General features: G+C 34.3%; 1 protein-coding gene across 1 annotated transcript; it reads left to right on the top strand.

Annotated features, from left to right (window-relative positions):
- Positions 1 to 11,337: 11,337 nt before the first annotated feature.
- LOC110613852 (bZIP transcription factor 11) lies at positions 11,338 to 12,816 on the top strand. Its single transcript, XM_021755210.2, has one exon. It carries the CDS (start codon positions 12,075 to 12,077, stop codon positions 12,537 to 12,539), a length of 465 nt encoding a protein of 154 aa, XP_021610902.1. The 5' UTR covers positions 11,338 to 12,074; the 3' UTR covers positions 12,540 to 12,816.
- Positions 12,817 to 14,385: the final 1,569 nt, after the last annotated feature.

Raw genomic sequence — 14,385 nt, 5'->3', positions numbered from 1 at the left:
ACAGTAATTTGAGTTGTTAGTAAGCCATTTTATACTATTTTTTTATAATCCACAGGTCTTCTATTCCTGAAATAAGGTCGGATCTTAAAAAAAATTCAGATTCAAAATTCATTAGACCTTTCTCCTAAATAAATCAACGCTCCAACCCGATAATATGAAATAGGCCGGATCAGATACGCGCACAAACTATTTCTCTAGAAGTCTAGCTCAATGATATAACAGGAAATAAAGAGGACAGGTTCAGTCATTTCGCAGCCTTGCTCGCATATACGCGATGAGAAATTAAATGACTGTTTGGTATGTAGAGAAATTCTGATATATCTATATATATGGATCTAAATAGTAGAGACATACGATGTCATTACAAAAAGACAATTAAACGTCACTAAAGAATGAAAGGAAAAGAGATAAAATAGGAGGAACATCTTCCTCGCTATCTAAATCCCATTTTTCTAAATTATTTTTTATTTTTATTTCTTTTAAATAATAATTCATTTATGAAAATACGCATATAATTAATAATATGTATAGGTTTTACATTAAAATTTAGATTAATCAAATCTTGGAGATTATCATATATGGTGCTGGTGTTTTTTTTTACTTTAAATACATAATTTAATTTTTATTTTTAAACTTTATTTTTCTAAGCAATTTTCCATTATTTTGTATTACCTAGGCATAACTTCTAATTTTTCTTTATATATATAATTTTTAGGCTTAATGTTAGAAAGAAATAGGTTTATGACGTGAGTATGGGAAAAAGGTTTTTTAAAAAATTGAATAAATACAAGTGCATTTTTGTGAATTAGAAGCTTTTCTGTAAACAAAAAAAAGAAAGCAGAGACAGAAGTGAACAGTCACTTTCCAGTCCCAGTTTACAGAAGAACAGCAGGGCGCCACTCAGCCAACCACTGCGGCCGTGAGTGCTCCAATTCCAGCGATGGCTGCTGTGAAAGTTAAAAAAACCCCATCACCATTTTGCTCATTTTCCGAGGTTAATCATAAAAAAATGAAGGACAGTGCATCCCTAGATTTGCAATTTTCTAAGTAACTCGTGTCAGGACATAGGGTGGACTTCACTTCCTCGTCCACGACCGCCACCAGTTGCGCCACCGCAGTTCTTCTGTGGCTCTTTTTCTTTTCTTTTTTGGTGATGAAAGTAAGGCCACATTTGGGGATGTGTGATTCATATGATACTGTCTTGTTCCGTACACAGATTACTTTTATGCGTTGCAGCCCCTCCACATTATACGACATCGTATTGTGATATGTTTTTTTTTATAAAGGTAAATTATTTCTGCTTTTTTTAAAATATATTAAAATTAATATATGTGTTTTATTTGAAATCCAATAATGTGATTTTTTTATATTTTGACTATAATAAAAAATTTTAAATATATACTTTCAAATGTATAGTATTTTTAATTATTAAATAATGTTAAAATTAATATTTATATTCTTTGATTTTTTAAAAAATTAATATTTTTTATATTTTAATTAAAATCAAATATATTTTTAATAACATTATCCATTACCCAATACATAAATTTATTATAATTTTAACTCATACAAAAATAATTAAATAATTATTAATTAAATATTTATATGAAAAATTATTCAAAATTTATTAAACTATATTTAAATGTATAAACTCAATATAAATATCTAATATAATAATTATCAAACTCATTTTTTAAACTGAGTCGTTTATAACTTAGATTTGATTAACCTCAAATATATACTATTAACATTTATTTAATATATTTTTTGTATTATAAGAAGCTGTAATTTTAATAATAAGTACGTTTTTACATATAAATGAAATGTATTATTATTATTTAAATTTTAATTTGATATATTAATAACGGAAATAAAATTGTGTTATGATTGGTTAAACGTGTAAAAAAGAGAATGTGAGATAGTGAGTTGATCAGACCAAATTTAGACCAATTTATTATGTTGTTATTAATGTTAATTTATACATTTTCTGCCTAATTTTGTGATTTTAATTTTGTTTTACAGAAAACGGTGAAAATATATAATTTGGTGAAAATGCTCTTAAAATTGCCTAAAAGAGGATAAAGGAGAACAAGTATTGTCTGCCCAAGTCAAGTTGCAGCTGAAGTGAAGATAAATAAGAAAAGTACAGACAGCAAAATAATTTGAAATTCAAATTTCAAATTTTCAAGAGGTATTTTCCTTATTAAAAATGTGAAGACACCTCATCATTCAATTCAGCTTATTGAAGAAGCCAAATCTCAAGAAGATGCACTTGCCTCCCAAGAATTCAAAATTCAAAAGAGAATATTCAAAATTCAAAATTCAAAGGTCATCTCAAGGAAACCTAGGACAACACTTCCGGCTATAGAAGCATCACAAGCAAGCCGCACGCCTCCCCAAGCCACCGGTTCCTCTTCCTCTTCTCTTTCTTTTATTTTTTGTGTTTTGTTTCAGTCATGAATGGCTGAAACCTCTTTTTCTAGTTGAAAAATTAGGTGAAACTTTAGTTATTTTATGGTTTGGGAGATCTGAACATATTATGTTTATATTTTATTTATCAATATTTATACAATTTCATGCTTAATTCCATTGTTGCTTTTTTGTTTAGATCAATAGGGCCCATTGATTCTTGATTGCAAAGTAATAATTTATTAGTTTGGATAGTTTTAAGTCCGTAATTGCTTGGATTATTCAAACACAAGTAATTCTTGGTGTAAAAATTAAGGAAATTGCATGATCTAGCAATATCACTATACGTTTAGGTAGCTAGAATTAGGTCTCTCTATTTCTTAATGCAATTGACAGTTGTTAGATGCCAAAGGCTCAAAGACATTCCTTGGCAACTTGTTGATTAGTGATTAATTAGAGGACGTTCCCTAGTTAATCTATACTTAAGGAGGGATATGGTGGTGAGAAGCGTATTCCACCTCCATAACTAATTTATTGAATCAAATAAAGGAATCTAAGTGTCAATGATCAATCCTAACAACTGAAGTCTTCATTTAGAGCTTTTCTCATATTTGAATATTCTTTACTTTAATTATTTGCTTTACTTTGTTATTTTTAATTATAGTTCAATTCATCAATCTCAAAATCCCCCTTTTTATTTTACTTTCAGTTTATTTACTTGGTCTTGATAAGGAAAATAGGTAAGTATCAATTCCCTGTGGATTCGATCCTTTTACCACTATCTACAGTTGTAAAATTGTGGATAACCAAAAATGTTATTTTTGACCGGTTTCGACAACCGCACAGTTATGAGTGCTCACGGCAGCTACTTTGACTTTTAAATTAGTAATTTGGAGAATGAGCCAGCTACTTTGATGCTTAAATCAGTAATTTGGAGAATGAGGTGAATATAGAGAATTTGAGAGTATTTGTATTAGAGAATAACATACATTTATCTCTGTGATCGTTCTCCTTTATATTGTAAGAAGATACATTTACCTCTGTGATCATTCTCCTTTATATTGTAAGAAGATGGAGATAAATATAGTATTTTCTGATAATCCGGTGATGATATGGCTAGCTCGTTGGTAGTGGATCTTCGCTAGTTAATTGGTCGGGAATCCCATAATCGTAGACATGAAAAGAATTTGCTGGATTGTAGTTGTTTAACGGTAACTTCCTTATGGAGCCTTAACCTGAAGTTGAGAGGGCGAGTCTGTCCATCCTAGTTCCGACTTGCCCTAAGGCAAACCTGAAGCATCCGGATCTTCTTTTCTACAGATGGGATCGTGTATAGAATTATCAGATCCTTGTCACGTGGCCCTATCTTATGGTGATAGCTTACCGCCTATTTTGGGCGAGTTTTATGTAGCATCAAAGCTCCCCTCACTGGTATTTGATTCTTTATATTCGAATGTGACAGTTGTCTTCATGATCTAAGGCATGTGGCTTGTTTGTTCGGGTTGTGCATACGATGTCCTTACATTCTTCTTACTTACCCTGTCGACCAATCAAGTCTACGATCTTGCTTGACAAAAACTAATCCAAGTGATATAGTAATGCCTTGATGAGTTTTTGGGCTTTCTCTAGTCTTAGGGATCATCCGAGCATCTTCTAGCCCTTAAGAGCCCCTTGGTCTTTTCTAGCCTTATCGAGATTTCGAGTATTTTTCAGTCCTGACATACTTTCGAGCATTTTCTTTGTAATACCCGGCTCGAGTCCGGCATCGGCATTCCTGTCGTCCGGTGGAATCTCGGGTGTCGGAACCCTCGAGAAGGGTAATGCATATGTTTTCCAAGGTATTTCCACTTGTTTTCATGTTCCAAAGACTTGAGTTTTGAAAGAAAGGCAACAAGGGAGAAATGCAAAGGTTCGGCCGCCGAAGGTCACTTTCGGCCGCCGAACATTGCATGGTTGCGGCTTCACGTTCGGCTGCCGAAGGTGGTCTGGCCAGCCACCTATAAAAGGGCCAAGGGTCGGTGGAAGGAGGTTATTTCTCCTCCACTTGCAGCCAGAGGTGAGTTTCAGCCTCTCCTACGTTGACTTTCATGTTTTCCATGATTTTCATCCAATCTTTCAAGAGTTTTAAGAGTTTTGGTGACTTATGAAGGTTTTGAGCAAAAGAAGCAAGTTTTGAAACTTGGAGCTTTGGAAGAGCTTTTCTTCATATCTCCACGTTAGGATCCTTCATCCTCAAGTTGTGTAAGAGGTAAGTGAAGATCCTGAGCTTCTTTGATGATTTTGAAAGGTTTTATGCAGGTTGTATGGGTAGTATGCATGTTTAGGTTTAGGTGAGGTTTTTGGTGATTTGTGGTGGTCAAACATGTTTAAGTGTTATGTGCTCTGTTTGTTTGGGGTTTTAGGGTAGTTTTAGACCCCTTGGTGCATATCTATGTGTATATGCTAGTTGGGAGTAGTTGAGATGCATGTTTGTAGGTTTTTGGGCAAAGTTTGCATGAAACAGAGCAGGGTTCTGTCCTTCGGGCAAAACCAGGTTCGGCCGCCGAAGGAAGGTTCGGCCGCCGAACCCCTTGTGGAGGCAGTTCGGCTGCCAAAGGTTGCCCCCGAAAGCTAGGCTTTCGGTTTAGAAAGGGACTTTCGGCCGCCGAAAGAGAGAGTTCGGCCGCCGAAAGAGGGAGTTCGGCCGCCGAAAGTGTGTGAGTTTCGTCTCTGGACGAGCCCTTCGGCCGCCGAAGGTGCCGCCGAACATGCATGAGTTTCGTCTCTGGAGTGGGGTTTCGGCCGCCGAACCTGCCGCCGAAAGTGCCCTGTCCAGCTTTCTTTTGCATGGTTTATTTGATGGTTTGAGGATTGTTTAGAGGGGTTTTGGGGAGTTTCGTAGAGATGTTCTTGAGTGAGTTTAGTCCCTCATTTGGGTCCACCTGTGTAGGTACGGACCAGAGGAATCAGGGAGGTCAGCAGTGAGTCCAGTGTCAGAACCTGCAGAGTCAGTGCAGAGATAACCAGGTGAGTGGAACTTAACTTAATGTTTTAATATGACAACTGAATATTTTATCATGCTTCATGCATCATGAATATGCTCTAGGGTGAGTGCATTAGTGTACACAAAGATGATGCATTGCATTTATCCTTGTACTTGGCATGGCTCCTTGTACATTGCTTATGTGAGACGGCACGGACTTCGTGAGGATTCATTAGCCCTCAGAGGAAAGACCTGGAACAGCCCTACGGGGACCAGGCACATATACAAAGACCTGGAACAGCCCTACGGGGACCAGGCACATGGTACTTAGGTACCCCAGATGAGATAGAGGGAGTTTTGATCCGTCCGGCCGAGGTTATGTGATTATGTGTTGCATTCCATGAGAGCATGTTTTATCACCTGTATTTGCCTATTCTACTCACTGGGCTATCGTAGCTCATCCCTCTCCCCTAACTCCAGTTGTGCAGGTTCAGAGGTCAGAGAGAATTCAGCAGGGGACAGGAAGAGTACAGAGTAGTGTAATAGCTAGTGTGGACATGTAAATGTAAATGTAAATGTATAGTGTATAGAATGGTGCTTGACTTATACAACTTGTAATCCCTTTGTGGAGTCACATGATCAGTTTATGTATGTTTCTTATTTGATGTATGTTTATGAGCAAAACCAGGCTTAACATTATGAGTTTGATCCGCCTAGAGCCATGAGGAGCTCTAGTAGGGATTAGTAGAGAACAGAGAGAGTGCATGCACAGGTTAAGCCGTGGAATGAAGAAAAGTTTTATGTTTTTACAGCAAATGTATGATCATGTATGGGATTTCACAGGTATACAGACAGGATAGCAGGCTTACTACGGGTCCCGGCGACCTTAAGTCGATCTGGATCCTAGTGCCGGTGGCAGTTCGGTTTACGGGCTGTTACATTCTTGCTCTAATCAGCCTTAACAAGTTTTTGAGCATTCTCTAGCCTTTGCAATCCCCCTAGCTTTTAAGAGCCATGATGGGCTTCCCGGCCTTTTATAATCTTGACGGTTTTACATGTATTTTTACAGCCCTGACGAGTTCCCGAGCATTTTCTCAGCTCTGATGTACTTATTGGCTTTGTACAACCCTAATGGGCTTCCTTGCATTTTTCCATCTCTAGCGAGCTTCCAAGTATTTTTCCAGTCCTGACGGGCTTGTGTGCAGTGGCGGAGCCAGGAGCTTCCCTTTGGTAGGGCACCACTGCACTGCTGCGGCACCTTCATCTCCCTTCAAAGCATTTTCCGGTCGCCGGTACGGCACGTGCCCCCCCTTGCCGTACCGTCCCTCTGCCCCTGCTTGTGTGTATTTTTTTCTGCCTTAACAAGATTTTGAGCATTTTCTCAGCCTCGACGTGCTCCTTGGCTTTTTACAGCCCTAACAAGCTTCCTGGCCATTTATAGCTCTAACGGGGCTTACGTGTATTTTTCCAGCCTTGACAAGTTTTTGAGCATTTTTTCAGCTGTGACGGGTTTTCTGGCCTTTTACAGTCTTGACAAGCTTTTGAGTATTTTTTTTACTCTGACCAACTTTTGGTCATTTACCTCCTTGCAAAAAGTTTTAAATTTCCAGAAATGATTGTAAGAGCAGCGACACATGCCTGTGATTCTCTGAGTGAGATGGGACCAATGCTCTCAATCACGTGGCCTGGCTCATACTCGTCTTATGGCCTGACATAAAATGCCTTAGAATCTTTTTGTGAAACGAGACTAATGCCCGGTTGGCTGGCCTGATGTATATTCGCCGTATGACCTCACATCAAATGCCTTAGAAATTTTTCATGAAACAAGACTAATACCCGGTCTTCTGGCCTGGCGTATACCCGCCTTATAGCTTGGCATCAAACGCCTTAGAAACTTTTCATGAAACATGACTAATACCCGGTCTTCTAGTCTAGCGTATATCTGACTTATGGCCTGGCATCAAATGCCTTGGTATCCTTTTGTAAAACAGGACTAACACCCAGTTGGCCTGGCGTGTATCCGCTTTGTGGCCTGACATGAAATGCCTGGTTATGCGGGACCCATGTCTAGATGGCCTTATAGCTTTTTATGAATGTTTGTTTTCGCAGACCAACGCTATGATTATATGCGGGACCCATGGCTGGATGGCCTTGTGGCCTTTTATAAATATTTATTTCACAGACCAACGCTCGAATTATATGCGGGACCCATGTCCAGATGGCCTTGTGGCCTTTTATGAATGTTTGTTTGCACAGACTAAAGCCCAAATTATATGCGGGACCTATGCCCGGATAACCTTGTGGCCTTTGTTTTTGTCTACACACTTCCATCCATCCAATGATTCTAATTTTTATATAAAAAAAAAAGAAGAAGAAGTTTGAAGAATGCATACTAGTTTCCTAACATTTCTACAAGTCTCAAATATTTCTCTAATGATAAAATAAAAAACTTGGTTGTCTGACTTGACTAATTTCAAAACTTGGAGTTTAATTTAGGAGCTGAACATCTGTGATGTTCTCCTTATTTTCACCCGTATTAACACTCAATCCTCCTATAATCACATGAATAATCCTCCCATAGGTTCACTGTCAGGGGTAGTTTCGGGAATTGTTACCTCGAACTCGAGCCTCTTATATTTTCTACTATTTCTGATGAACTTCTGAAGTATACCGTTCCCTACCAACCTTTCGATCTTGTCTTTCAATTACCAGCATTCCTTCGTTATATGTTCGTGGTCTTCATGAAAATGGCAGTACTTGGTCTTGTCTCGTTTTCCAGCTTTCTTAGTTTTGAGTTTGAGAGGCCACCTAATTTTCTTGTCATTTTTCCTAATCCACATTAGAATATGCATTCGTGAATTGTTCAATAGGGTATATTTCTTATACTTACCTCAATCATTCCTTCTTTGGGAGACCGAGTACCTTCTGTGGTCTCCTCATACCCTGGCTTCTCCGGCTTTTGGCATTGCTTTGGACTCGTCCTTTTGTCCTCTTTCCATTGTTCTCAGCACCTTTGAACAGCCCGTATCCGCTTCCAATCAGCGTTCTTTGAACTACCATCTGATGGCTCCTCTTTTCCAGACTTGTCTTTCCCTTTGGACTGCGTCTGGTTTGCCCTTGTCCGAGTCCTTGAGGTATTTACAGGGATTTCCTCCTTTTCCTTGAGAGCCATGAGTGATGCCTCTTTTTGAGTTTTGTACTGTTTAAAAATAACCTGCAACTTTTAGACGTACTGGAGTATTTGCTCAACCCTCAAATTATTGGAATCTGCTTAATTGACCATATGAGGTGTGTTTTGTCCACTGCCAAGAGTGAAAGAAATGATAACCTCCTCATTGGTATCGACCTTAGCAGCAGCTTGTAAATTGTTGACCATTTTGATAGATCAAATAGAGATTTCTTTTAAGAGAGCAGGGATAAGAGACCAGGGATAAGAGACCAGTTTTGATCCAAATGAATAAAGAGAATTCAATAGATCTCCCGATAGCGAAACCAAATGATGTTAAAATCAAATTGATGATGTGTCCGTAATGGAGCTGTGCTGTGATTGGCTGAACCTATGAGAAAATGAATGTGAGGTGGTGGATGTCTACGATAAACACTCTGACGCTCAAGTCAATAATCTGGAGAATGAGGCAAATATAGAGAACTTGAGAGTATTTATGTTAGAGAATATCGTATATTTGTCTATGTGATTGTTCTCCTTTTATACTGTAAGAAGATAGAGATAAATATATCATTTCCTAATAATTCGACGATTATGTGGTCGGCTTGTTGGTAGGGGGATCTTTGCCAGCTAATTCGTTGGGAATTCCGTGATCGTAGGCATGAAGGAGATCTGCTGGATTGTAGCTATTTAATGATAATTTCCTTATGGAGCCTTACCCTAAAGTTGAGAGGGCGAATCTGTCCATTTTGAGTTCGACCTACCCTGAGATAGACCTGAAGCGCCCACGGATAAGACCGCATATAGAATTATTAGATCCTTGTCACTATCTACTTTGGACGAATCTTATATAGCATCAATACCTTTTATAAAAAATATTTTTTTAACTTTCAAACTCAATCCAAACAGTTTCAGTATAATGATAAATTAAATATTCGGTTCGGCTAGTTATTAACTTTTACTTAATGAATAGTTATTGAGATAATAAATAAACCAGGAGTGTTTTTTTCATAGTAGACTCTTTGAACAATTAAAAAACTAATCTATATATTTAGATGTATACATCTGTTTAATATAATTTTGACACGTAATTTAAAATTTTTTATCTAAAATATTATGAGATGGCTATTAGACATCGCCTTGTGATATGTGTTTTTTTTATAAAGGTAAATTATTTCTTTTTTTCTAAAATATATTAAAATTAATATATGTTTTTTATTTTTGAAATTCAATAATTTGATTTTTTATATTTTGATTATAATAAAAAATTTTAAATATAGTATTTTTTAATTATTAAATAATATTAAAATTAATATTTATATTTTTTATTCTATAATTTTATATTTTAATGTTATCAAATTAAATAATATATTATTGTTTGTGAATATTAAATCTCATATCAATTTAAAATAGAAGTGATTGTCTTACAACTACTCTTTCCTTTAAATTCATTTTTTAGTAAATTAGTCTAGTTTAAATTTAATATGATATCAGAATTCTCTATTAATATTAAAATTTTATTTTTTAAAAAATAATTATTTATTCGAATCGATATAAAAATCTAATTACATGATATTGTCATACTCTATATAATATATTTAAAAAAAATTGATATTCTATACCAGTTTAAAATTGGGTAAATATGTTCTTATAAAAATTTTAATTATTTTTTTTAAATTAATCTTTCGAGTGAATTGAGTGTGATCAAATTTAATAGCGATTTTAAATATAAAACATAAAACTTTAAATTTTAAAATGATAAAATATGTATATATATATATATATACAGATTTATGAGAGTCCTTTTTTTTCCACCTTCTCCTGACAGCCAAGTGGCTTCCCACTTTACGTCGTGTAGCCTGCCCATCCTCCTCTATTTTTAAATAATATTTTAACACACATTTTCTTAATTAAATTTTTAGCAGGTGGTGCTGAAATAGTGAAATCTATGTTCCAAAGTGTAAATAAAATCTCCCATCCAAATTACAGTTTAAACTAATTGTGGGAAAAGGAAAAAAAAAAATCTGTAGTTTCATTAGTTTTCAATTCAGATCTGTGATTTACTTTAGTTTCATAATACAATTTTCGTATATTTTAATATCATACTGTTACTAAATAATGATAATTTTTTAAATATTATATTAATATAAAATATTATTTTAATATGATATTGAATTACTAATCTCAAAATAAAAATTTATAAAATTATATGATATTTTTTGTTTTTTTTTTAAAAAAATCAAAATTTCATAATAATTTTATTCTTTTTAGGCATAATAACAATAATAACTGTGATAATACAATTATAATAATAAATTATTAATTATTAACAATATTATTTATTTATATAAATATATTTTTATTATTAAAATGATTAACAATTAATATTACTGAATAAAATTATAAAATGTCTTTTTAAAAATAATTTATTATTTAACTATTAAATAAATATGAATACTAAATATTATTTTTAAAATAGTTGCATGAAGGAGGTTATAAATAGCAAAACAAAATGGCTATTATCAGTAAGCTTCGACTTTACTCTACAGTGAAATCTTTAGATGAATTTAAACTACCCACCATCTTTGATGCAACGTGAACATGTTGGTTCCCAGCTGGATCTGGACAGTTGTGCAGTCTCTCTCTCTCTCTCTTATCTCTCTCCCACCTCACATGTCCCCATCAGCTTTTTCCAATAACTTTTTCTTTTTCCTCCTTTATTTTCTCATTTCTCAGTCTACATTTTTTTTTCTTTTCTTGCATGTTTTTAAATTAATTTTTTTACCATCAAGTTGCTTGCTTAATGGTATCTTTTTGCCTATAAATCCCCACAGCTTCCATGTTCTCAGCCCTCTTCTCTTTTTCCTTCTCCTCCTATGCAAGTTTTTTGGCATCTTTCTGTGCTTTTTTTTCCTCCTTCCAGATATTTTTTTTTCCCAAAGCTATGGCTTTGAACTGAATCCTTCATCTTCCTTTTTTTTCTTTGATATTTGATCTTTGATCTTGGGTTTCAATTTCCTCATCCAAAGTCAAGTACCCATTTCTTGATTTCACTCTGTTGATTTCTTGACTTCCAATCTCAAAAATTTGCCAACTTTCTATGCTGGGTTGGTGTTTTTGAGACTGTTCAAGCATCACTCTACTGAGATTTTGCTCATATTTCGTTTGTGGGTTTTTAAAACTTATCCTGATGCTAAATATTTTGTTCTTGTTGTTTGAGATTCATGTCTCCAATTCTCAGTGAAATCTTTCTTTCTGGGTTTATGATCAATTCCACCTATAGGCGCAGGACCCATCTTGTTCAATCATTCTCAGTTGTTTTCCTTTACTGGTTGTATTACGTTTCATGATTTTGGCTCAAAATCTGAAACTTAGACTATAAAATTTATATATTCATATATAATATACTACTATTATCTGCATTTTTCTGAGTTTATTGCTGTTTTGGGTCCTGCTGTAACTCTCTCTTGATTGCTCTTATTCTGAAAAAAAAAAAAAAGAAAAAGAATTTGTTCACTTCTTTTGTTTTAAGCTTCCATGGCTTCCTCTAGTGGAACATCTTCAGGGTCAAGTTTGCTGCAGAACTCAGGTTCTGAAGAAGATTTACAGGCATTGATGGATCAGAGAAAGAGGAAGAGGATGATATCAAATCGAGAATCAGCAAGGAGATCTCGGATGAGAAAACAGAAGCATTTAGATGATCTGATGACCCAAGTAGCTCAGCTGAGGAAAGAAAATCACCAGCTTATCACAAGCATCAATATCACTTCTCAGCATTATCTGAACGTAGAAGCTGATAACTCTATACTCAAAGCTCAGATTAGCGAGCTTAGCCACAGATTGCAGTCTTTGAATGAGATCATCTCCTTCCTCAGTGCAAGCAATGGCGTTTATGGAGATTCAAGCTCTTTCGATGAGCCAGCTGATAGCTTCTTGAACCCACTGAACATGCCATATCTGAATCATCCTATAATGGCTTCTGCAGATATTTTTCAATACTAGATAAAGACCCATCTCCAGATTATTGAGACTCCTGCAAGAGAGAGAGAGATAGAAAATGCCCATGTAGCTTCTGAAGCTCAAGAAACATATTATTACTGGGCATTGGTTAAAAATTAAGGAATAATAATAACAATAAGGGACAAAGCTTTGTGACCATTGGTCTGTAAATGGGATTTTTCCTGTTGTATTATTATTATGATTATGGTTCATCAGCAGATGATGTTGTTGCAGTTTTCTGCTGTTATCAATTAATGTAATGCTATTTTTGCTGTTTCAACTAGTGTGAATGCTTTTTATTATTAATCTTTACAGCATCATCACCTCCATTTGACCATCATTTCAGCAGAAGTGGGTGTAGCTGAGGGGATTATGCTCAGATTTGTGTGTTTGATTAATTTCTCTCATGTTAATGGTGTTTCAGATTAATAAAGGAACAGAATCAACTAATGGGTTGTCCATGGATTTGTCAATTTACAATAAATTCATTATTATAATAAGCACACAAGTTGCATAAAAAACAAATTCAGCAGTAATTTCTTGTGGGTGCTTTGCATGTTTCTGCCTTTTGATTTAATTGTAAGCTTTTGACTATTTAGGTAGCAATGGGAGAAACTTTGAGAAGGCTGCTGGCTGCTAAAATTAATTAAAATGGACATGTGTGGATTCCTTGGCTGTCTATTTCTCTTTTACACTGCACTTAAAGCTTTGTCAATCATAAACCATCAGTTTATATATTTTACAATCGCATTAAGCTTGTCTTAATAGCTCTATGTAATTTGATAAATTAAGATTCAAAGAGAATTATCAATTATGGTTTCTTGATCATCTGGACAGTTGGGTATTTTTTATATGATATTTTTCTGAACCTATCTTATGAACACTAAATATTTTTCATGGAATTGCATAATTTGATGGCTGAGATAAGACTATGGTGTTGTTTGTTGTCAAAGTGACAATAATGGTCTCATCAGAAAAAAAAAAAAAAAAAAAAAAAAGGAAAGAAGAAGAAAGAAGAGTATATGATCCTATCACTAGTGTTTTGCCACCACTCATTTGCAATTCTATTCAAGGACAAGAAACAAATGGGATTTTGCCAATGTCCCCAAACATCTCATGACATGGGGTGGGAATTTGCAATTTTTGTAATTTATAAATTTATTTTTATGAGAGTATTTTTATAATTGTTTCAAAAGAAAATGATTGTAGTTAGACGAAGCTAATTATTATTTTAAAAAAATGAATTAAAAATTAAGAGAGTAAAATTTGAGATCTTTCAAATTTACTGATATATTTACCACTATACTAAACTTGTGAGTTTGTAAAACTGATCGGTTAATCACACTATTTTTAAAACTCATTATTTAATAGTTATCTTTTTAGAGTCTCAACTATTTAATTTTTCATACTAATAGCATAGATTAAATTTGATGTGGCCAAAACAAGTTGTACTACTATTGATCAATCTAAAAAAAGAGAATGTGAGATTGTTGATATCTATATCAGCCACTTCGATATTCAAATTAATAAACTAAAAATAATAATAAATTTAAGAAATCGCTTAAAATTTAAAAAACTGCTTAAAATTCAAAAATAATTTTGTAATAATATATACATTTATTTTTGTCATCATTAACTTTTTTAGGTAAGAAAATAAAATTAATTATAATATTTTTTAAAAATTCAGTTAGTATCGACTAATTAATAAAGAAATTCACCGGCTAATTGATCAAGATTCCGTGATAACAGTTATAATGGAAACCTGATAAATTATATTCGATAATGATAACTTTATATAAAGACTCGTTCTTTTCAAAAGAGAGTGAGTTTTAATGAAAAATTAAATTTT

The sequence above is a fragment of the Manihot esculenta genome, chromosome 4 (assembly GCF_001659605.2).
Source record: "Manihot esculenta cultivar AM560-2 chromosome 4, M.esculenta_v8, whole genome shotgun sequence".
NCBI classification, from domain to species: domain Eukaryota; kingdom Viridiplantae; phylum Streptophyta; class Magnoliopsida; order Malpighiales; family Euphorbiaceae; genus Manihot; species Manihot esculenta.
Note: the sequence above shows the minus strand (reverse complement) of the source record. Positions and strands in the feature narration are given on the sequence as shown.

What these genes read in the sequence shown, in the direction of transcription:
- LOC110613852 (XM_021755210.2), top strand. Translation starts at nt 12,075, where the DNA reads ATGGCTTCCTCTAGTGGAACATCTTCAGGGTCAAGTTTGCTGCAGAAC.